Source organism: Dermacentor andersoni, chromosome 11 (assembly GCF_023375885.2).
Source record: "Dermacentor andersoni chromosome 11, qqDerAnde1_hic_scaffold, whole genome shotgun sequence".
NCBI lineage: Eukaryota > Metazoa > Arthropoda > Arachnida > Ixodida > Ixodidae > Dermacentor > Dermacentor andersoni.
Window position 1 is genome coordinate 61773548 of NC_092824.1, and position 24424 is coordinate 61797971.

General features: G+C 46.3%; 1 protein-coding gene across 3 annotated transcripts in view; it reads left to right on the forward strand.

Annotated features, from left to right (window-relative positions):
* The window catches only part of LOC126518217 (scoloptoxin SSD14-like), a 92521-nt gene that overhangs the window by 44932 nt on the left and 23165 nt on the right, over positions 1-24424 (forward strand). For 2 of the 3 annotated variants that reach the window (XM_072285147.1, XM_055064769.2), the window contains 5 exons: positions 4630-4896; positions 10133-10255; positions 16852-16937; positions 19964-20156; positions 22426-22568. In XM_072285147.1, coding sequence (XP_072141248.1) covers positions 10191-10255; positions 16852-16937; positions 19964-20156; positions 22426-22568 — 487 coding nt within the window. In that variant the 5' untranslated portion in view covers positions 4630-4896; positions 10133-10190. Of the gene's footprint in view, positions 1-4629; positions 4897-9634; positions 10256-16851; positions 16938-19963; positions 20157-22425; positions 22569-24424 lie in introns of those variants that run through there. The other variant, XM_055064768.2, reaches the window with a different exon arrangement.

Genomic DNA, 24424 nt, shown 5'->3' on the forward strand with positions numbered 1-24424 from the left:
CGTTACCGGGAGGCATGGTGACAAGCTCGATATACCGACCACTCCGGAGTTCCGTGGCGAGGACAGGGATCGCTCACCTCCACCAGAATGTTACATGTAGAAAGACACAGACGGAAGAGGCTATTTACGGGCTATTTACACTGGCCTGGAGCCAGAGCACCAGGCCGACATTCGCTCGAGCCAAGGGCACAGACCCACTTCGTCATCGTTCTCGCGGCGGCTCGTCTCTCGAGTGTCTCCCAATAATATCGTAATAATACCGACTTAACGAAACGACCATGAGAGCTCCAAGACGTAGGCGGTTATATAGATGGATATTGTCAAAGTGTCAAATGTTCGCCGAGAAATCCTTCGCATTTAAAAGAACTTTTCCACGACAGGCCCTACAGTATCGTCTGATGGTCTCGGGGAGTCTCGGTGCTTCCATCTTGCGCGCTATGCACGACGATCCAACATCTGGTCATTTGGGATCTATGCCAACGCTCTACCGCGTTCAAGAAAGGTTCTGCTGGCCTGAAATGCATCAGACGATCGACCAGTACGCGTCCTGCTCCAACCGATAAACGTCACAAGCGTCCGAGGTGTGTTTTTCTTGGTCCACTACATTACGTTCCACCCCCGAGCACTCCTTTTGAGCGAGTCGGCAACGGCCTTCTCGGTCCTTTGCCGCGGTCATCTGGTGGGAATCGCTGGAATATAGTGTGTGCCGATCATTTGACGTGCTACTGTGAGACAGGTGCTATGCCATCGGCTACTAGTGCCGAAGTGTGTATTCTGTTGCGTTTCGTCATACTCCGACAGGGACTTCCCAGAGTCATCACCAGCGATCGTGGGCGGCAGTCTGCTGCAGACGTGATCGAAGAGATGCTTCGTCTGTGTGCTTCAAGTTTTCTACATTCCATCCCGTATTATCCACAAACAGATGGCCTTGCGGAACGCACCACACATAACTCTTGCGAACATGCTGTCCATGTACGTCGCGTCAGGTCACAAGAGCTGGGACAACACGGGGAAGGTGGGAGATGGAAATTCAGGACGATGAGCAAAACGAGAACAAGGTGAAAGCAGGAGCCAATGTTGGCTTCTGCTTTCAGACTGTTCTGGTTTTGCTCATCAGAACTAGGACTGTTGCACAGTGCTGGGCAGTATCGAAGATACATGTATCTTAGATACTATCGTAGATAATCTTTGGGTATCTTGTAACTGCATCATGATACGTCTACTAAGACGTGTATCAGTATCTGTATTTCCCATAATGAAAGAATGTATCGTGCATCTTAAGATGGAAGGTACTGCTAAGGTACCGTGAGAAACTATAAACGTTGCCTGAAGTCCGCTTCTCAAGCTGGTACTGCTGCCACTAAGACACCTGACTAAAACTAAAGGCAGTGACATTCTTTTATCTTTCCGCCAGAACCCTCCAGCGAGGGCAGGGGATCAGGTCTGCCCGTGCCTTGGTGGAGCAGTCACATGGTGGTGCTCGCGCCGTCTCGACAAAAACAAGCGCGCGAAAGTGTGCGAGCAGCCACCCTTTCGTTCTGTTGATATTTTTTGTTTTCGTTTTTAGTTGCATCGGTACCATGAGACTCGCTTGTAACCGCCGTAATGTGCTGCGTACGCCGTATGTGTGAGGCGCCTTTCTCGCAAATTCTTATGTCCCTATAGTGTCATTGTCGAAGTTTCTTTTGTGCGGTGCTTTGTTACGAAATCCGAAGAATTCAAGATTGGCGTTGACATGCCTCTAGTGGCTTTCACACATTTGCATACACCTATAATAAGAAATTTGCGAATGTGTCGAAGCGTTTTAAGATACAAATGGAAAGTAACGTATAGGATGCAATAATTGCGGTAGTATCTTGTATTTGTCACTAAAACACCTTTTACCCGAGTATCTTGTATCGTATCATGATACAAATGCAAAGTATCTTTGCTTAGCCCTGTGGGACACAGTGAGTCCTTTTATTGCACACGTATTTAATACCTCGCCTTGCGAACCTTCGGGCTACAGTCCTTTCTTTCTTTAGTTATGCTTGTCCGCCTCGTTATACACCAGAAACTATCACCCCATTTTCAGGCCACGATAATTTCACAGCTATTTTTTCACAAGACCGCTCGAAGGCACGTTACGACCGCCGGCAACCGCCACCGCCGATACTTCATATGTGACCCTGATGACTTGGTGTGGCTGTGGAAACCAACAAGAAAACGTGGGTTGTCTGAAAAATCATGAGCCATTCCACTCTGTGAAGATGGATGGCCAGCGAAGCTGCTTGAGCACGTAGACGGGTTGCTTCTTGGGAATCCGGACTGTACGCGGCCTCCCCATTACGACGACAGAAGAGAAGTGAAATTAAAAAAAATAGAGAACGTAAACTTGTCTTTTTGCTTTTTTATATTCATTTATTTTATTTGTTTATTAAATGCTGCGGACACGTGGTCAAAAGCAGGGAGGGCGACATATGGTACATGCAGTGAAAATAAGATTGACGAAACAAACAACCATAAAAAACAAGAGTAGGATGTGGATTCAATTATACAGTAGCAATTGCTAATAGCTCGAGGAAAAAAAGAAATCTTGCATCTCTTCGTTCTTGCAAAGTAAGGGGTTAATGCATCACGTTTGCTGTGGCGTGTAGTTCTAGTTGATAACTGCGATAAATAGTCAGATGGATCAAGGGATAAATTGTTGGTGTGAAGCAATTTATGGAATTCAAGACTCTGTTTCTTTCTTCTAAGCCAGAGTGGTTCAATGTTGTTAATATCCACAAGTTCGATGGAGGAATAAGATTTTGTAAAATTTTTTCCATAGAAATCTGACCGCTTTTCTCTGAAGTCTCTCAAGGCTATTGATACTAGTTCTTGTGTGTGGATCCCAAACTATGCATGCATATTTGAGCTTAGGTCTAATTAGGGAGAGGTAGCGTAACATTTTAACGTTAGAAGGGGCTTTCTTAAGTTTGTGTCTCAAAAGGCGCAGTTTTATGAAGACTGAAGCGCAAATGTTAAGTGATCGTTCCGTGATAGTGTGTTGTTAAGGGTCACTCCTAGGTATTTATAGCTAATGACTTCATCAAAAGGGTGATGAATCTAAATTATAGGTATAAAGCAGGGATAATTTTTTGTCATTTGCAGTAGTAAGCTTTTATATTTATTCAGTGTCGTTCCCCAACACCTGAACCATGCAAGAATATTGTTTATACTACAACATAAACTAGTGTATATGGGTAGAAACAATATTTTAAAAAAAGCACACAATCACCGGCAAGTAATCGAATATGTACACAACCTTCAACCATGTTAACAATATCATTATTATATGGAACAAAAAGAAGAGGACCGAGGACACTGCCCTGGGGAACACCTGAGGTGACCGAAAGGCTGCCCGGATTTTCGCCATTTATCTCACCGAATTGCTTCCGATTAGACAAACAGAAACTCAAGAGATAAACATCTGAGGAATTCCTCATTTTCAAGTTTTAGAATTAATTTATCATCCGGGAGCGTATCGAATGCCTTACAGAAGTAAAGGAAAATTAAGTATCTGTCCGTTCTTGTCAAGAGTTCATGCAAAGGAACGAAGCACAGTGACCAGCTGTGTGACAGTCAATACCCTCTTCTGAACCCGTGCTGAAAGTTAGTTAAAATGGAATGCTTTTCTGAGTATTCGGTTATGCTTTTTGCGGTGATATGTTCGATGAGTTTGTAGCATGATGACATTAAAGAAATAGGACTGTAATTTTCAGCAAGTAGACGGTCTCCCTTTTGATGAATTGTGCAATTCGGGCTGTCCTCCAATCACTCGGTAATTCAAACAATAATGAAGCACAGAGTATTGTAACAAGGAACTTAGTATAACTACAGATAAACAAGTTAGAGATATCGTCAGGCCCACTTGAGTATTTGGGTTCTTAGGTTTAAGACCATAGAGAGTACGCCTGCATGCGATACAACATTTACATCGAACATTTGGTACACTGTGCAGTTACATGAAGAATCACTGGGATTCGAGGATACACCGTGAAAAACAAACATTAAAGTGGTGAACAATTTCTACCTTTACCGTAACTATCGGTCCATTCATTTTCATTTGGGACATTGGTTTCTTCTTTTCGGCAATGCAACGGAGCCGGATACAATACACTTTCCTCTATGCAGCACAACCAAACGTCAGCTCTACTACCATATTATATAGCCATACTCTGATTGGTACGACTGTCCCAGTAAACAGTTGCATTTTTTTTCCACAAGTTAAGACTTATTGGCTCGCGCATATGAAGTTTGTCTTCCTAAAATTTACGTTTGTCGCGAAGCTACAGGCATATGGTAATAAATGATAACAAAACAGCGAGCAATTCCCATTTATATCGTTGTATTGATAACTATTTTTTCCATCGCAGCCTACACGGAGACCAGTGTGTTTGAATCAATCAAACCTTCGTCTTTCAGCGTTAACAGAAAGAAAGGAAATAAGATGAATGCCAATCAAATATTGTTCTTCTTTCAGTTGAAGAAATTCGCTATAGTGAAATTATCGTTCTCGTTTTCTTTCGTTGTCTTTTTTTTTCGTTACGTTTTACAAGCATATCTTACTGGAGCTGTGCGACGTCGTTTGTAAAATTTTTTTTTCAGCATCAACCAAGTGGCTGCTCGCGTACCGCAAGGAGGGCCGGCAGGCCCCCAGATCGCCAAGCCGGCCCTAAGCAGGAACACCGGCATATACCTGTGCGGCGGCTTCTGCTGTTGCTGTTGCTGCATCTTTCTGATTTCTGGCGTGGCGGTGGCTGCGGCTGCCAATACTGTGGCCGTGGCCCTTTTTAAAAAGCTGAGACCGGAGGAATACGAGTTTGCCGGGTGGGCGACGGTGTCCGACGTCCACGAGTGTTCGTCGGTGGTAAGGTGCGTTTCGCGCAGGGGGAGGGGGTCAGACGACGGCCTGCGGATATATAAAGGAAGCTGAGAGTAGTTGATCTCGTTCCGATACTTCGTGAGAGAGAGGAGCTTCCCGTTCGGGAAGCCCCCTCTTTCAGCATGGGGGAACAGAGAAATTGTTTTTTTTTTCTTTCTTTGTCGTCCCCCACTGTACCGATTTTGATGAAGTTTGCTGAATTTAAAGGAGAAAGACAATTTTAGATTCGACATCTACAGAAGTGTACATGTTCAATATACTGCATTAAGGCTCCGAAAAACACATGTCATGCTCGCGAAATGCTAAACGAAGAGACAAACCCAAGTATCAAGTTTACAACTGCAAAACTCCGTAATAAAACTATCACGATCCAGTAGTCTGCGCATAATAATACACCTAAAACAAGCGAAACTCATTCGTTACACACCGCACTGAAATGTAGTGCAATACTGTAGCAGGACTTCTTGCAAAGCCCACGTAAACTGTTCTAACAACTTCGCGTGCGCTGTAAATTCATACATAAAATTTCTGAAATCGAGATGCACTTACAGATGCAGACTACCAAACTGCGATATCGCTTCCCGAAAGTCGTGCTTCTATCTTTGTGTATCTTGCCAAGTTTAGGCAACCTAGAGAAAACAAAAGAACGGGTTTAAGGTCCCAGAAAGATTCTGCTTCCATGAGTTTCTAGAATTTATATCTTTCCCTAAAATCCAGCACACTTCATTAAAATTTGTACAACGATTGTCTCACAAGAGCATTTCCACGATTTGCACTTGTTATATTAGGGAAAAACTAGACCTCACTCCGGGCGAAAGCTTCCTCTTAAGCTTTGTTCGATTTCTGCAGAAGCCGGCAAAGAAAACAACTTCGTGAGGACGGTATCGCCGTGAAAAACGATGCAGCGCACATCGCTGGTACAATAAAATAATTTACACCCTTAAAAGCAAGCAAGGGTGCCAATTTGTCTATAGCCCACCACCCGTACACCCTTTTTAGGTGCAAGAATGTTAGTAATAAATCATTTCACATCCTTATTCACTATTATAGGCGTGGTTTACTTGACAATGCACACGCAAGGTGGCGGCTTGCAACTTCAGCGGAAAGTTCGCCAGCTCCAAGGAGGAATAGTGCAGCTTTCTTTCGTACTTAAATAATTGGACCTATTGAGTTTTTCTTGAGATAGCATGCGGAAAATAAAATAGAGCGTAAGTGAATCTGTTTTTCGTAGCGTCTTTTTTTTTCTTCTTTGGCTGCCTGAAGTGGCGTGAAGGTACAGAGACGTATTTCCAGTGTATTCCAAAACCTTGGATCGAGGCTTTCTTCCTCGCCATCAAATCGGACTGGCCTTTCTTCCGCCGTCTACAAATGGAACACACCCTCTATTAAACAACGAATGCTTTGCGCTGTGTGAAAGGAGAAAACGTGCGCAACATCGTCTGGGGAATGCTGACAGAAAACATTGATGACATTACATCGCAGTTCATGTTGGGTCTCTTTAAGCACTTTCTTGAGTGATTCTAAGGCATCGCGCCCTTCCAGCGTGTCGCTCAGGTCACCAGAAAAACCAGGTCACCAGTACACCAGGTCACCAGGTCACCAGGTCACGCTTCAGTGATCCAACGGAACGAGCTATAACGATTTGTTTACTTGTTCATGGCACGGCTCGTGCTCCATACAGCTGCCACAAATTTTGCAATAAAGAAAAATGCGAGACGGGATTGTGTAAACGGTCAATGGAAGCAAGAACCGTACAAGCTCAGTAGTACTTTCACAGTCTGAAATTTCGAAAATTGGGTGCGGTGCGTCTACTGCAAAAGAACACTGGGCGGCCTTACTTTTAGCTTTGTCAAGCTCCAGTGTTGCTTTTTGTTTTCTTTCGCTTTTTTTTTTCACTTGGTGGGTGCGCCATACGCAATCGCCGTGGAGAAATATCGAGTGCAGCCGGGTCGTTTGTCCTTGGTCGATTGTTTTGTTAGAGGCGAGTACTTATAAATGAGAACTGGATGGTTGGTTCTCAGTGGCTTGTGCTTGGCTACGTGGCCCGGATTGCCTTTACGATTGTGTCTGACCGTGACGCGGAGTTGGACACAGTACTATTGCTATGCAGTACTATGGACACAGTATGCTGGACACTGTACTATAGCAAAGGAGGCCGGTCAATGCATTCACAAACGAAAAGGTCTGTGAGATGAGATTGTGTGCAGCGGGCCAGCTTGCTCCATGCATGGGCGGAGGTGTACGCGGACCAGTGAAAGGTTCCAAAGCGCGATGCGGCACGCTTCATAGCGAGAAATGCTGTCGCCGAAACGCATGACAATCGGGGCCGAGCACACGCGCGTCTTTAGCGCTGTTTCCTGGACGACTAAAGCCGAGGAATTGTGCCTGCTTCTGGCACCGACGCGGGCGATGTGTGATTCTCGTGCACATTGACAACGTGCACGCGGTGGTCACTACTCTTTACTGTCGCCCTGGCCATCTTGACAAGCGTGACAACAGTGGGAACTGATTTGGAGAGGCCAACGGTTTTGGCGCAAGGAAACGATGTAGCGTGGGAAACGGTTGAATGAACGCTGTTCAGACGCGAGATGCGTGCGGCTGGCGTCTCTCTACAATGTCATAGGTCTCCCCGCTTGTCTCACGGTTTGTGTGCCAGTTTGGGGAGCTAGTGATAGCCCCTCTCTCATCCTGCTGACACATTTTACGAGCTTGGCGGTGCTTTACTGTACCTTTTTGTGTTTGCGTATGAGCTTGTGGCGCGCACAATTGCTACTAGTTGGTAGCCCTCTCCATTGTTATTTATTCGTATGTTTTATTTACGGAAAGGCGCCCACACTTGTGCTCAAAAATACGGCCATGGATGATGTGAAAAGTTTTAATGACCGGGGGGCAACTCACGCAACGTTCCTCGTGCACACTTTGTGATTGGTGTGCCATTGGTCCATTCAAGAACCCAGGGTGTGGTGATTGGATGAGACAATATAAATGGAACCCACTCAGATTCGCTAACGAATGATATTTTTGATAGAGATCAGTCAGCCTCTGACTCACCAAAATTCTACTCAGCTGGGTCTCATTTGGGCTCAGACTCACCCAAATTCTGCTCGGATGGGTATCACATGGGCTCGGACTCACCAAAATTCTGCTCAGCTGGGTCTCATTCGGGCTCAGAGTGACCAAAATTGTGCTCAGGTATGTCTCACTCAATCTCAGATTCACCGAACTCTGCTCAGATGAGTCTCACTCTGGTTCAGGCGCACCAAAATTCTACTCAGACGGGTGTCACTCGGGCTCGGACTCGCTAAAATTCTGCTTAGCTGGGTCTCACTCGGGCTCAGACTCACCAAAAACAGTGCTCAGCTAGGTCTCACTGAGGCTCAGACTCACCAAAATTCTGCTCAGCTGAGTCTCACCCTGGTTCAAGAACACCAACATCCTGCTCAGGCGGCTCTCTCTCTCTGGCTTGTACTCACCAAAATTCTGCTCAGCAAAGTCTCACTCTGGTTCAGGCGCACCAAAATTTAGCTCAGATGGGTCTCACTCTGGTTCAGGCGCACCAAAATTCTGCTCAGATGAGTCTCACTCAGGCTCGGACTCACCAAAATTCTGCTCAGCTGGGTCTCACTTGGGCTCAGACTCACCAACAAACTCAGCTGGCCCTCGTTCGGGCTCAGACGTGCCAAAATTGTGCTCAGCTAGGTCTCACTCAGGCTCAGATTCACCAAAATTACGCTCAACTGGGTCTCACTCGGGCTCAAACTGCCCAAAATTCTGCTCAGCTGGGTCTTACTTGGGCACTAGCTCACCAAAGTTGAGCTGAGGTGGGTCTCACTCTGGCTCTCACCAAAATTATGTTCAGCCGTGCTCATTCAGACTCTTCGGTTGGTCTGAGTGAATACAAGAGAGGCGGTTCATCCCTGAGATGGCTGACGTATGGGGCCATCGCTGCCTAGAAGTCGTGGCCCCACTGCCCTGACGAATTGTTCTGGATTGGACTTGTGGTACAAAACACTGTCGGCTCTGACGAGATATATGTCGCCCCATGTTTTCCACTTACACCTTGTTTCTGCATGTGTCGCTCTTTCTTGCAGAAATTCCTTATCAATTTACTTGTCTTTGTTAACAATTCGTTTCTGTCTGCTTCCTTTCAACTAAGAACCAAAACTTATAGTTGATGTCCTTAGCTGCACTACGTCCCGCTTGAGTAGCCCGTCTCTGAATGTGCGTCCCAGACAAACAAGCGTTAGAGCAACGCACATTCCTTATAGGGTGTAGAAGAATATACGCATTTTTACTAGCGCATTCACGGGCCCCTCTCCAGGGTCGTGCATTGCAAACGTTCGTGCCTGCTTGTGTGTGGGGGAGGCTAAGCGTAATATTGCATTTCTCTATGTTGAGACTCTGGCCATGAGGAACACCACTGCTTTGGACGTCACCCAGAGTAAAATTTAAAATTTCGTTTAGCCAAAATGCTCAGACACGACAGTCGTTATGTCGATTTGGGTACCTCCTAACTGACTTCCAGAGTGAAGCCTCGATTAAACCCGACATAAGAAACAAAAATCATGAATTAGCAGCTAAGATAAAAACACGAAGACGTCTATTCGAACGCAGTGTACGCAAAGTAACTTTTACTTTGTCATTGAAAATTTCGTTTCCAGGCAAACATTGTTGAAAACAAGTTGACAGTTGAAGCAAACAAGTTGAAAACTCGCGCTTGGTGTGTGTTCTTCTCTTACGTCCATGTCTTTTCTGTTGCACAATAATGCTTCAGTAAAGGAGCAACGAGAGGAGGTGCCAAGCTAGTAGCGGCGTGCAAGCGCGCACCTGGGAGAGCGCGCGCATCCATGTGGCGCGACGCTTGGGCCAATAGCGGCCACCGATCGGACACGAGGCGGCGCGCGCGCATAGGCGACAAACTCAGTGACCTTGGACAGCCTCGCGTTTCACCTTGGCTCCGACTAGGCAAAAAAAAAAAAATGCTGCGGCAAACCTTCTTTTATTAGGTTCGCTTTAAGCGAACGTGACTACAATATGAATTCAAAAATCTATGCTTAGAAACCCTTTTTGAAGAGCGCTTGGCGGGAAAAAAAAAAAAAACTGAAACTGGAGCCCTCCATTTTTGCGCCCATCGTAGCCCCCTGTGTTGCTTCGGGACGCCGCGCTGCGTGAATCACTCATTCAATTTCACGTATTGCTGATGCTTCGACGTTTGTTTTCGCCCAGGGATGTGTTCTCGAGTGGCGGCAACATCGCTGACGCCGCTGTCTCCACACTTCTCTGCATGGGTGTCGCGGCACCGCACCTGGTCGGGCTCGGCGGTGGATTCCTGGCGCTGTACTACGACGAGTGAGAACACGAGCTGCGATGGGCGAAGCGACTTGAGCGTTTCGCGACATGGCGAATGGGTCTCCAAGGTCGAGCGGTGTCCTACCTGCGCGCGTAGAGTTTTACACAAAGTTAATGCGAAGCATCCATTTGCTCATTCCAAGCACCAAACCGCACTGTGCCAATGGGGGTGCTACATGCTTGCGTCCAGCATGGTTTAAAACCCGAATTCGCGCACAAATAATGTTTTTTTTTACAATACAATCACCATATTAAGTCGGTTAACGCGTGATATAGCCATCATTATTGTTTGCTGACAACACACGCATGTAAGAGAAGGAAATGAAACCAGTTGACAAAACCTGACGCACAGTGTACGCCGACCTCGTAGTTTCTCTTCCAATTAACCTATACAATGGCTAAATGTGATGAAATAGCGCTATTCAGCACAGTTTTAAAACATGCTTTTATGTATTGAGAAAGAAACATTACCATTTGGCAGGTTGTCTTATTAAAGAATCAACCACTGAGACAGACGGAACGCTTATATAGCCAGACACGTCTACGCGATGTCTTGGTCCCCCAAGAAAGTTGCCAATTCTAAACAGCAGCGTTTTGGCATTCTCATGCATACAAGAGCATGACAAGGCCGGTACCTTTTCCAAATGAGTAGAAGAAGAGGTCTACAGTGATCGCGCCGGCCGATCTCGGAGATCGAACCGCTGAAATTGCCCGAAGCCACGAACGCCTTCACGTCATACACCTTGTGTAATGACCATATTACAAAACTGAGTAATAGTGCAAGGGTGGGCCTCACGGAAGGCATGAGCGGACTGCCTTGCATTTGTGGCCTACGTGAACTGTTACCGAAGAGGAAGGAAAAGCAAAATATTCACCGATGATTACACTTCCTAATGCGATATTTGAGCGCAGCTTTATTCGTGCTTTCATTTCGCGATATATAGGCTGGCGTGGAAAAATCTCCCTCGTGCGGCACGTTTAAAACGAAGCGAGGTGTGGCGTGACTGTCTCGCCAAATGGGAGATCGCAGGAGGCAGCGCGTGGGAAGACGCGTGGGCGCGATTCGCAGAGCTGCCACGGAGAGTCCTCCCGTACGACGCGCACTACGCCGGCGTCACCTCGTAGCCATCGTAGCCGCAGTGGCCGTGTCCTGCGCGGCACTACGCTCCTCACACTTTCGCCGCACCTTTCTCCTCCGCTTTCCGCTTCATGGTTCCGCTGCACCCTCCTCCTCCTCTTACTTCCTCGCGCTCTCTTCGCATATCGCCGTCTTTCTTCCGCCGCTGCGCTCTGCGTTCGTTCTTTCAACCTTCCATGTGCTCGTTCGCTCGGTTACGCCGACGCTCGCCGCAGGAACGGGCGCCCAAGAGCTGCGCTTTAAGAAAATTAAATTCTGGCAAGCGGCATAACGTGGCGCAACTAGCCTCCCCATGGGAAAGCTCCTCTGACCCCGCCCCCTATTCGGGGCTCGTCTACGCGTTGACACTTTGTAGGAAGGTACCACATGGTTGACAGGCCTTTGACATCATTGATTTATATTGTATCGAAAGTGTGCTGGATTATATACGCTCTCGTCGGAATCTGCCCTCGCGGCCCGATTTCCGCGCTTACTCTCCCAACACTCCCCGCGCGGTCGGCGGCTCGGATTTACTGCTTGCATATCACCTTCTGAGGGCGTATTTCTCATCATTGCCAGCCTACTTCTATGTTCCATGCAGGACGAAGTCCTCTCCCGGAGATCTCCAATCACCCCCTTCTTGCGCTAGCTGATTCCAACTGGCGCCCGCAGATTTCCTGATTTCATCACCCCACCCAACTTTCTGGCGTCCTCAACAGTGTTTCCCTTCCCTTGGCACCCCTTCTGTAACTGTAATGGGCCACCGGTCATCTACCATACGCATTACGTGGCCCGTCCCGCCTCATTTTGTTTCTCTTAATGTCAACTATAATATCGGCTATCCCCCTCTAGTGTCTGATCCCTTCCTGTCTTTTAAAGTGTCGCCTAACATCTTTCGTTCCATCGCTCTTTGTGTGGTCCTTAACTTGCTCTCGAGCTTCTTTGTTAACCTCCAAGTTTCTACCGCATATGTTAGCACACCTAGAATGCAATGATTGTACACTTCTCTTTGGAACGAAAATGGCAAGCTCCCAGTCCGGATTTGGTAATGCCGGCCGCATGCACTCTAATCTTTCTTTATTCTTTTGCAAATTTTGTCTCGTGATCAAGGTCCTATGTTAGTAACTGACCTAGATAAACACACTCCTTTACAGACTCTAGAGGCTGACAGGGGATCGAATATTACCATTTCCTTGTGAATATTAATCTTCAACTGCACTGTTGTACTTTCTTGGTTAAATTCCTCAGTCATTTGCGTCATAATCATCGGAAGCCAACAAACACTCACACCAAGGACAACGCATGTGAAATTACTTGTGCTTAATGAATAAAATAAAGAAACGATACAATAATGGAAATGAAAGTGGATGAAAAAATTGGAGGACGCTTAAGCTTCGCCTTCAAGAGTGGAACGCAATAGCGTTATCGCACCCCGTTCGCACCGCCTACTCAAACGATCTACGCGAGCCAAACAGCCGGGCCCCGACGCGCCATGAAGGTGGACGCGATCATGGGGCGAGTAGCGCGCCACGTGTTCGGGCAGCGCCGTACATTGCGAGGAGGGGGGTCTTCTGTGTTTGCCGCAAGATGGCTCTGCGTGTGCGCCGTGCGCAGAAAAAACGTAGCGGAAACGTACTTCGCTAATCGTGAAACTGCGACGTCTGTAATTTACATGGTGATATACACCGCAGTATAACTTTCTACGGCAAGTTTCTAAGGCAACACCGCATTCACTAGAGGCGATTTTGTCCCGCTGTGAGCGATCGAACTCGTGGCTGAGTGGTAGGGTCTCCGTCTCACACCCCGGAGACCCTGGTGCGATTCCCACCAAGCGCATCTTGCAAGATGTTTTTTTTTTTTATTTATGAAATGTCTTCTGGGATTTGTCGCTCACGGTCAACGCCACTGACACCAACGCCGACGACACCGGCTTTTCTGCGACACGAGCTCCTTAGCGCTGTCGCGTTAAAAACAACTTGCCGCGGATGGGGAACGCAGTTTGGGAACGAGTGAAGGCTGTGGGATCAGTCCCCACCTGCGGCAAGTTGTTTTTTCATCCACTTTCATTTCCATTAAATTATCGTTTCTTTATCTCATTTATTATGCACAAATAATATCCCATGTGTTGTGCTTGGTGTCAGTGTTTGTCGGCTTCCTATGATTATGACTAATAAAAAGCGGGCCCCTCGGTTAACCCCCTTTCTTCTCGTCAATCATTTGTAGCCATTCATCTCCAGTGTTGCTAAATGGCACAATGTCATCTGCCAACGGAAAGTTCCTGTGATATTCGCCGTTGATCCTCACTTCTAAGTCTTCTCAGTCTAATAATCTGAATACTTCTAAGCATGTAGTGAATACAATTGGAGAGATCACAATGGAGATATCCTTGCCTGTCCCCTTTCTTGATAGGTACTTTTCTGCTTTTCTTATGGAGGGCCAAGGCAATTGTGGAATGTTTCCCATAATCCTTCCTTAATTATATTTTATCTATTAGGCTTTAAATTTTTACCTGACGCTCTCTCTTCAAATTTTTCCTTCCCCCTTGGTATGTTGCTTTGTTTCGCTATAGCCCTAGTCCGCACTCCTTTGAAGCAGACCACAGCCTGTCGGGTCGTCGAGCATTTTGCTAACGGCTAATGGAGCAGCGGCGTACAAGGACAACTTTTGGTCCAAGTATGTTTATGTTCACATCACTCGGTGGTGCTTTTCTGTCGAAGCAGGGCGTTCATAGACCCCTGAATACAAACGTATCAGTTCTGAGTGCTAAGCCTAAAAAAAATGTTTCGCTAAGCCTTTCAAAACCCTGTTTCTCATTTCTTCGGCTGTTAGCGTTGAGAGCGAAAGGCGAAAGTGCATTTTATAACTGCACCAATAGAGAAACCTTGCCTCGTCCCAGGTTTCATCATATCGAAACGAAAAAGAAAGTTCAGTTCACGCAGAAACTTGGGAGACCGATGAAACACGTTGGCTATTTTTGTCAGTGCAGCTCTCGTGCGGTTTCACTTGATGCATTATTTATACTGCACTAGGTTGTTTGTCACGAATATTGCGTAACTGTGTTTCATGTGCCTAATCTTCTGATGGTGTGAACAGAATCGCGTGGAAGTGAAGGCAACGTACGAACCGAGTGAGGTATACGAGCAGCCGGTCAAGAAAAGCCAGCCGCGAATGCTATTGTGCTCTATTCTACTAAAGACAACGACCCAATCAGCAAAGACCGATGAAGCGTCCTTTGAAAACTCCAGTTTCGTCGCTTATCTGCGATAGGTTAATTAATGACAGAGTAAATAATAGGAAAGTCAGAAATAAAATTGAACGTTCTATTTTGTAAAACTTCAGCGCTGATACTCCAGTGTTAGGTCATAAATCTCACAGTATATATTTTTTAAATATTCGAGCCATTGTGGCACTGCTAAGTGTTCTCGAAGCTTGCTCAGGTGACTTTCATGGCCCGGTTGTGATAAAATGCCATTCGTTTATTCCGGAAAGCCAATTAACCATCCTGGAGCGTGCGCCGACCAAAGTAGTGACACCACGATAAATTGGGACGGTTATTTCATGACCCTGTCACCACGCAGCCTCGTTTATTTTTACTGCTTCTTTTCTAACTTATCAAGCCTCTTTTCACCAGAAGATCACGCTTCACCTGTAGAACTCGACTTCTTTCTATACTGTCACTTCACCTTAAAACTTGTATTGACGAGCGCACTCGTCCATACACTTTTCCGGTGACCGCTTCTAAACGGCCAACCTATTGTTAAACTTCATCGCTCGGCGCAGGACGGGCCTGCATTTAACAGAACATTCTCGATTCTTGCATAGAGTTTCATACAATAATTACTAGGGGGAACTCTGACGCTAGTCTCTACGGGAGCTCCAATTACCGTTTAACTCCAACTACGGTGGAGCCAGCACGGGAATTATAGATTTGCTTAAACTTCCTCCTTCTGGCTTCAAACGGCTTCGCGAATTTGCAAACTTGTCATTTGAAACAAACTGCTTGCGTAGTAAATATTTAAACAAATAGTATTAAAAATTTTCGACGGCAAGATTCGAACACAGGAGCTCTAGCAGAGAAGCGCGATATTGAAACCATTAGGCCGCGTTTCGGTTTGTCCAAATGAACAAGCGAGCGGTTCCAATTAGTAGCGATTGTGTGTGTGTGTGTGTGTGTGTGTGTGTGTGTGTGTGTGTGTGTGTGTGTGTGTGTGTGTGTGTGTGTGTGTGTGTGTGTGTGTGTGTGTGTGTGTGTGTGTGTGTGTGTGTGTGTGTGTGTGTGTGTGTGTGTGTGTGTGTGTGTGTGTGTGTGTGTGTGTGTGTGTGTGTGTGTGTGTGTGTGTGTGTGTGTGTGTGTGTGTGTGAAGTGATTTTAGGGAGAAAGGAAGAGATAAGTGCAGTGCCGTAACGGCCTCTCGCAGGAGGACACCTCAACAGCACTGCACGGGGAAATGGGTGTAATGTGAAAACGATGAGAGAGGAAAGGAGGAGGCGGCAAAAAAAAAGAAAAAAAAACATAAGCGAAGGCGGGGCTCAGAGCCGCGCTCTTAGTTGTGTCGCACTGCAAAAGTCAAGTAGTGCCGCAAGCGGACTCTTGACGATAGACGAGTGGGCAACAGGAAAAATCAGCGCGTTGCAGCGTCTGCCGCACTTTGAAGGGTATAAACTGCTCTAAAGTTTACTACAGTGAAGACATATAAAGCGTAATATACAAAGCCACAAGAACGTCTGTATCCACAAGCACGAAGATCAGACATCCATCTACTGCCCATCATTCCCATGGTGGGTCAACGACCGCAGCGTCACAATTCCCTCTGTGGTAATTATAAGTATGAAACTCTATGGATTCTTGTAGCCGATTCTATTTGTTGCATGTGTTGTCGCCAAACCTTGTTGTAACCCGAATGCATGCGGCACGCGAATAGTAATGTACTTTCTGGAAGGTATGCGAACACCAATGACTACGCTGGAACCTTCGACGACTCAAGTATGAATAGCCGAGGCGTCTGACCTGCAGATCAGAGTTCGACTTTCGCCGACTGTGCTCGCCGCTATCGTTGTGCTTTGGGTATCAATTGCTTTTTTTTTTTTGGCGGGCGAGGGGGGGAGAGGGGGGCACAGGTTCACCCATTAAAGAATTACTTTCGTTGCTTACAGTTTCGCTGCTGGCTGTGATCTTCACCGTCGTTACAACGTGACAGTGTTTAGTGCTCTATAACTGTAGAAAGCCACGCCAAGCCGTGGTCAAGGCCGTATGTTTGCGCGTCTTGTATCTGCTAGCAATATTTTCTTTGTCCTGCGTGACTCTATTACCTAGGCTAGTCCAATTTCATGAAGCAAACCGGTCAACTTTCGTTAATATACGTTTGGCTTCCTTCGAAAGTTGCTTTGAGCCCTGACTCTTCTGCGAAAAATATCTATAGAAAAACATTTCGGGCCAGACAAAAGTTAAACGTGTCACTTTCATTTGTGCCGCACGCAGCGAACGTGATCACGTCGAGGCTTTGAACGCCCTGGGAATCTCGCCGGCTAACGTGGCCAACGTGGACGAGAAAGCGGCGAAACGGGGTAAATGGTATTTCGTTTTTTTCACGTTTGAGTACATTCTTCAACCACCAACCAACCAATGGAACGGGAAACTATAGCTTTGACGTGAAGAGCCGGAACTGGAAGTAAACAAACAAACAAACAAACACACACACGAACAACCAAACAAAGTCATTCTTGTGCGCAGACTTCCAAACAACCTGTAATACGAAAAAAAAAGAAACCCCACTCTAAGCGTTCCATTACTTCCTCAGCTCTCCGCCATTTGTAGCGGCATGAATTAGAGCTGGGGATCATATGGTGCTACGCCGGCAATCATGGCAACTTCGTTTGACTCAACAAACAGTCACGCCTTTGGAAAGATCATTATCCTCACAAGTATTACCATCGTGTGCCTATTTGTGCCCAGTGCAGGACGGACGCCTCTCCCAGCGATCCCCAGTTACACCTGTCTTGCACCACGCCTACAAATCCACTAACCACCATCGCACCACCTTGGCACTTCGGCGTCCTCGACTGCGCGTCCCTTCCCTTGGCACCCATTCTGTAACTCTACCAGATCACCAGTTACCTGCCCGACGCAATACATGGGCTGTCCTCGTAATTTTATTGATTTATTTACAATACTGCCGGTCTCATATTGAGGCCGCAGCAGTTGGGCATATTATTACACACACAATGCATGCTTTTTATAACGAACGGTAAAAGCATCTGAGCATGTGCAACAGTTCTTCGATACGAAAATACATCAAGCAGGTTCGATGCGCATATTTACAACAATAATACTATTCATAAAGAGAGCAAGACACAGATGTGGTGCATTTCATATTTCATGTCAGTAAATACTATTGCAATGTTACAGAAGAAACACAAGAAACAATAGAAGTACAAATTATCTGCTATTCAGAAAAATTGAAGTTTTAACAAGTGTAAGTGCATAAAAACTACTTTTCCTAACTACTTATTACGTCTTCCAATAACTTAACAAAGTGAGAGCGAAATACTGTGCTAGTTATGATGCATCTAGTTTATACCACTCGCGTAGAACCCGGGGAAAAAAAGGGAAAACTTAGAAGTATCGTTGTTACAAAACAACTCATTTAGTGCACTGATGATTACGACGAGCTATGCGCGATTCAGAAACGGTAACGCATACAGAAGCGCATATGTTTAGTCGGTTGTGTAGTATTTGATGCAGAAAGTTTAGTCGGGCTCGTTTTGCTCGAAGAGCCAAAGTTGCAAGCCCCGACTGTGTCAGTAGAAGAGTAGGTGAATCACTGCGCCAGCATTTTCTGCGGACAAACCTAATTTCCTTTCTCTGGGCGCTTTCCATCTATTAGCTGTAGTCTGCGTGGACCATACGACATTAGCATACTAAAGGACAGGTCTCACAAATGATGTGTAAGTTAAGTGTGTGACGGTAGTTGGTGCCTGCCGTGGAGGCATTTTGAGAGAGATAGAGTTTTTGCAATGCACAAGAAGTAGTGTTGTTAATCTGCGATGCCCAGATAAGGTCGGACGTTATTGCTAAACCAAGATACTTGTGCCGTTGAACTCTTGTCCCGAGGCTACCGTTAGGTGTGTAGGGCAAAAACAATGGGTGTTTACTTTTTTTTTGTCTCTCGTTACTGTCATGGAAACGATTTGTCTGTATTAATAGTCATTTGCCAATTACCGCACCATTAAGTTATTTTTGCTAGTGTGTTATTGAGCAGAACGTTATCCTCGTGATTACGTATTTCTGTGGATATTGTCCAATCGTATGAAAAGAGTTTAATTTACAATCAGTGTCATTTGTAATGCTATTGATAAAAATAAAAGTGGAATAGAAGTCAGAATAGCCTCCCAACGGCTTGCCCGTCGCTTGCCTATGGCTTGCTTGTTAGAAAGATACTTAAATATAATACACGCGTATATTGGAAGGATGCCTGGAGCATTGAGCGCCGGCATGATAATGTGTAGCTCTATGTTTCACGACGTGGTCCCATCGCCGCCATCGCTCACTGGCTAGTTGAGGCTGTCCACATTTTTAGGTTGGGATGCGCGAATATTCCAAACCTTCAGTACCGAATCGCACCCTGTCCAATACTGTTTTGTTTTCGAACAGAATAGTCGCCACTCAGAAAACAAAATAATTTTTGGAATAGTGTTAGAAATTTTTTAGTATTGTTAGCATTGCTCAATCACACACAAAATTAGAATAAAATTACAATGCATTCCAATTGTACCCACTCCTGCTTTGGGTCACCCACAAGTGGTATGTGGAATCTCGCAAACAAATATAAAGTAAATCTGCGCGACTATGGCAGGCATAAAACATGAGAAGTTGCGCAACCCAGCCCGGTACCGGACACTAAGTGAGCCAGACCTTATCGGCCAAACGGCGGTAATTTGCACCCTCCCAGGCGTCGTGTGCCTGCAAAGGGTCGACTTAATTAGGCTACCCTGCTTGTGCTTTTAATCAGTGAGGCTTCATAATTCGTGAGGTAGTAACAGAAATTTGCTAATATCACCAATACCGATTTACAACCCTTGCCTATAATCATCTTCAAAACTAACTTCAACGCGATTAAGCAAAACATTTACTCCCCATTTTAAGTCGGATCTAAGCGGAACTGTGCGGTAGTGGTTTAAAAGCGATATTGTCACCATTTTACATGAACAATTGACACCAATTCGACCTAGGCCGCTCCGTTGTCAAATCCGGGAAATGCGTTCAGAATGCTACGAGTTCACACACACAAAAAAAAGACAAAAACAAAAAAAAAGTTTGAAGCACCGATATACCGACCTACACTGCCATTAAAAAGAAAATTGGGGTTTTCCGCGCCGCAAACGCGCAGCGAGTTACAGCGGACACCGCAGTGATGGACTCCGGATCAATTTGTGCCTCCTGCGATTAAAGGAAGAATTGGTTGTTCACCTTCGTTACATATCAGTCGGTAACAAAAACGGACTTGAAAAGCGACTATGTCCCCGAGCCGTTCTCGGGCCTGGAGGAAAGCAGATCACTCGGCACCCGTAAAACGTTTGTCTTTGCCTCTCAGGAGCGAAGGCATCGATTGTGCCCGGAGCCTTGCGGGGTTACCAGGAACTTCACAAAAGGCTCAACGGAACCATGAAGTGGGAGGATCTCTTCGCCCCGGCGATCAAGTTGGCCAAGGAAGGCTTTCCTATCAAGAAACACTTCGCCGACGTCCTGGCAAAGCATCAAAATGAAATATCGGCCACTGACATCAAGTGCGAGTCGAATCTCTACTCTCCCCATTTCGGCTCCATCGCTCACGCGCCGTTCTTTGAAAATTACTCATAAGTATGGCGCAACTGAAACGAGACGCCTCCATTTTACGAATTTCTCGCTGTAGGGGAAAAAAAAAGCTGTGTTAGTCGGTCTACTTAAATTTTTTTTTTTAAGAGTAAAGAGAAAAAGGGCATATGAAACAACAGCTCACAACGACAAATTGCGCCGGTCTCTGTTATGCATCTCTCTTCTATGTCCGTGTTTCTTATTGGCTGCCCGATTTTTAGTGGATAAATAAATTTGGCATGAAAAACATACTGCAGCGTTCCCAGGAAGACAGGCAACACTAGTATGCAAATAAGAGGCGAAATAGGAAAAACAAAGGAGGAAAGTTGAGCCAGTATAGGCTCCGATCCGCGATAGAGCAACAAACTTGGAAAATAGTAAATAGTCAAACAGTGCAAAAAACACTAAGTACGCGCACATTCCCACGAACGAATTGCTGGTGGCCTAAATGTTTGCAATCCAATCCATAAACATTGTTCCTGCGCCTTTATTGTTTCAGTTTACATCACCTACGGTATCCTACGCAAGAACAAAAACGTTATCTATATCCAATTATCCCATATCACCAGTGCTAAGTGAAGCCCACGGCACTTTTTCTGGGCTTTCGCAGGTTTCTTACAGGCTTGGAAAAACGAAACTTGTGCCGCGTCATGAGAAACAGAAAGCTGGATCGGGAATTTTTCAGGATGATCTACAACTTTTTCATGCACACTTTTTCCCTCAATGTAGCCTTCATTGTAAATGATTAATGAATAATAACTAATTGTGTAATTAGGCGAGATAAAGAAATAGCCTAGCTGACTTGCTTCAGGAGACGGCGAACATCTCGTTGGTTCTGTTCAGCCACGTGGCACTTGCATATCTTGAAATTTTGGCGCGAGTCACGTGGAAACCATGATATAGGACCCGTATCATATCTTCTCGTGTGATTTTTGGATACCGAGCATATTCGTTTTTTTTTTTTTTTGCGGGGTGATCACGTTTCTTTTGAAGTCAGGCAAAAGAACCGTCAAGATAAAACTAAAGAATACCTAAACTCAATAAGCGCAAAAACAAAAACGTGTACAGAGAGGAAAACAGGCACGTTAAACAGTTTCACCAATTACCCCAGCAGGTATTTTACTATTAATGAAAATACCGAACTTTTTAGCGCCGTGATATAGGCCAGCTTCACCATATCGCTTTTCAACAGCATGCAGTTCTAAATAACATCTGTTTTTAATATTGCGATAGGAAGTATATCGACACTCTAGGCGCATTTTTGCCGTCGGTGTTACCGTGATGTCCCGTATAAAGTCAAAGGCCGATAACATCATCACCCCGCTTCGTGTGCTCTATGTGCGAGTGAAAGCACGCGAGAGAAGCCGACGATGGCGGCTCAATGTGGGGCGCGTGAAGGAAGAAAGCAGAGAGCAAAAGCGCCGTCTTCCGTCGCGCGAAAAGCCGTGGGGGGACGGGAAGGAGGGGGTGGGAAGCATTGTGCTCCTGCAGCAACTTCGCATTTCGCGGCCGGGCCAATTGACGATCGCACGCCACATGCGTACTTTGCGCGTTCGCGCAAGCCTTACCTTGAAAAGAATCTGCAGACGGCGGATACCTTTGTGCGCGCTGTCTTCTCGATGCTCTTACGTTGAAGCGATAGATCGCACGAAGGTCGTTTCGCTCGCTGCTGCTGCCGTGCTTGCTCATACCAGCCTTTTGGCAGCGACTGTCCGGACACATCGAGTGAGATGTGTTTGTTTGCTTGTGCGCGCCGACACCATCCTTGTGCATTTAGTTAGCAAGCAAATGTTTCCAAGTTTATACGGCCGATAAAACTACTATCCTTACTTCGTTTAGCTGTGTACTGCTTTGCTATCGCAATCGATACTTCCGCTTTCGTGCGAAACTGCGACTTCTTTTTTTTATACGGCCGATAAAACGGCTATTCTTACTTTGTATAGATTTCTACTAATTTGCTATCGCAATCGATGCCTCGCCTTCCGGGCGAAACTGCAGCTTTTAAGAAATGACACTGTGTTCTTTTAACGGACACAGGCAGTCTTCTGCATAGCGGCGGAGCTTAGATAACTAAAATAACTGCAGATGTTGTTGCTATATTAAAGATTTGTTCAGGTCTGTTAAGCATATGTTGTTGTATCGATAGTTTGAACTTGTAGTAAGTTGAAGAGGTTGTATGCGCCTTACACTTCATTGTTACAGGTCCATCTTCAACAGCGTCCACAAAGCAGATGACAAGCTTGTGCAGCTGGAAATGGCACAACTACTCGAGGAGCTTTCAAAGAAAGGCGCGGATTTTTTCTACACTGAAGTTGCCAAAAATATTATCCGAGGCCTGGGACCAGGTAAATCTCATCTCGTCTCTCTGTGCAAACCACGGTGACAACGAAGCACCGCAGTGCTACGCAATTTCTCACACCCGGCGAAGTTCTTTAGAGGGACCGTAAACAGAAACACTCAGTCGGTTTAGACTGATAAAGTATTTTTCGAAGTCATTTTCGCTAAGTTCGCGGTAACAAGTTGGCTATGAGAACAGAACTTTAAGGTGAAAGATCATTTTCATTAATTTCGCATCGAAAAATTACCTGGTAAATCACCTGGCACCTGGTACATTTCAATTGGCATTTCATGGCACCTGGTACACATTTCAAATAAAACTAGAGTGTTTATTTCCATCCGCAATTACCAGCTGAAGGAGATACTGAAAAAAATTGCGCAGGAATCATCTACGACGTTTGTCAATGTAAGCAAATAGCCTGAACGAGCGGACGAAAGAGCGAGCGAGGGAGTGAGCGTCCCCCATCTCCCTATTCGGGCACTACTCCGCAACTCGGTTCTCCCAGAGCGCAAGTCCTTCCCGTCGGCGCCCTCCCACGACGAACAAGCTAGCGACAGTCTCCCCTCCTCCTCTTCTACCGTCCGGCAGAAACTAACGGAAATGAAGTGATTAAAAAAATTCACCGACCATTACGATATTCCCTATAGCGAAATTTCAGCGCAGCTCTATACGTGTTTTCATTTCGCAATATATTGAGGCATCGCACCAATCACCGCACTCACGGCAGGGCCGTGACGCGCGGCGTATATAAAGACCGGCCACCCAGTTATCGCATCCCGGCAACCGCAACCCATGCAACTATAATTTTTACCGGGAAACGCTTGCGACGAACGTTATGCGCGAAGGCGAACTTTCTGGTTCCCTTTTTTACAGCGAAGCTGTATATGGCTAGCCGATTCGGCCGTCCGTCTCATGTACACCGAAAACTCCTCTGGCGCAACCTCATGCACATGCGCGAAAAAGAAAAGAGGAAGAGAGGCGCGTGATTGGCTGCGTCAGTAGTGACGTCGTTGCTGTCCGTCGCAGACGAGCGTATGCGCAGCAGCTTCTCTCGGACTCCGAAATCGGTAGACCACGCGTCATACGTGCACCTGAGGAGCAGGCACCTTTCGATCAGCAACGCCGCGAGAAGAATCGGGAACGAGCTCGACTACGCAGCCCCGATGCTGCAGCCCGGGCACAAGAACAGGCCCATGCAGCCGAGCGCAAGCAGCCACTGTGTACGGAGGATCCGGCTGCCTATGAAGACGTTCAATGAACCGTCGGGATTAACCCAGTGATAAACATCGGGGTCGCACGTTTCAGCTTCGCTTGGTAACCATCTGTACGGAGTGCTTGGGCAGTGATATCTTCTTTCCCCGGCTGGGCCGGCGACGCCGCTGCCGCGGATACGTCGACGTGCGCGCCATCTGGTGGTGCCTGACAGTGCCTTCCGCCGCTTTCCTTGCCGCGCTCTCTTCGCTATCACCGACTTTCTACTGCTATTCCACACTGCACTCCGCGTTCGCTCTTTCATCCTTCCCTGTGTTCGTTCGCTTGGTTACGCCGAGGCACGCCGCCGCTCAACGCAGGACCGGACGCCTAAGAGCGGCGCTCTAATACTATGGCGTCATCTCGTAATCACGCTCATACCCCCGTAAGCATTCATGCTCCAACCAAGAAAAAAAAGGCGATGACTCCTAGCCCCGTGAGGCAGAGGCTACAAGCACTCAGCAAAGTGTAGCGAACAGTGCTTAAATTCTTACTAATCATGCATACAACATACACAACGGCATGTAGAAAACTGTCATGATGAATGGCTCATACCCCCGTGAACAATGGCTCATACTCCCGTAAGCAAGCAAGAAATGCAATATCTTGCAG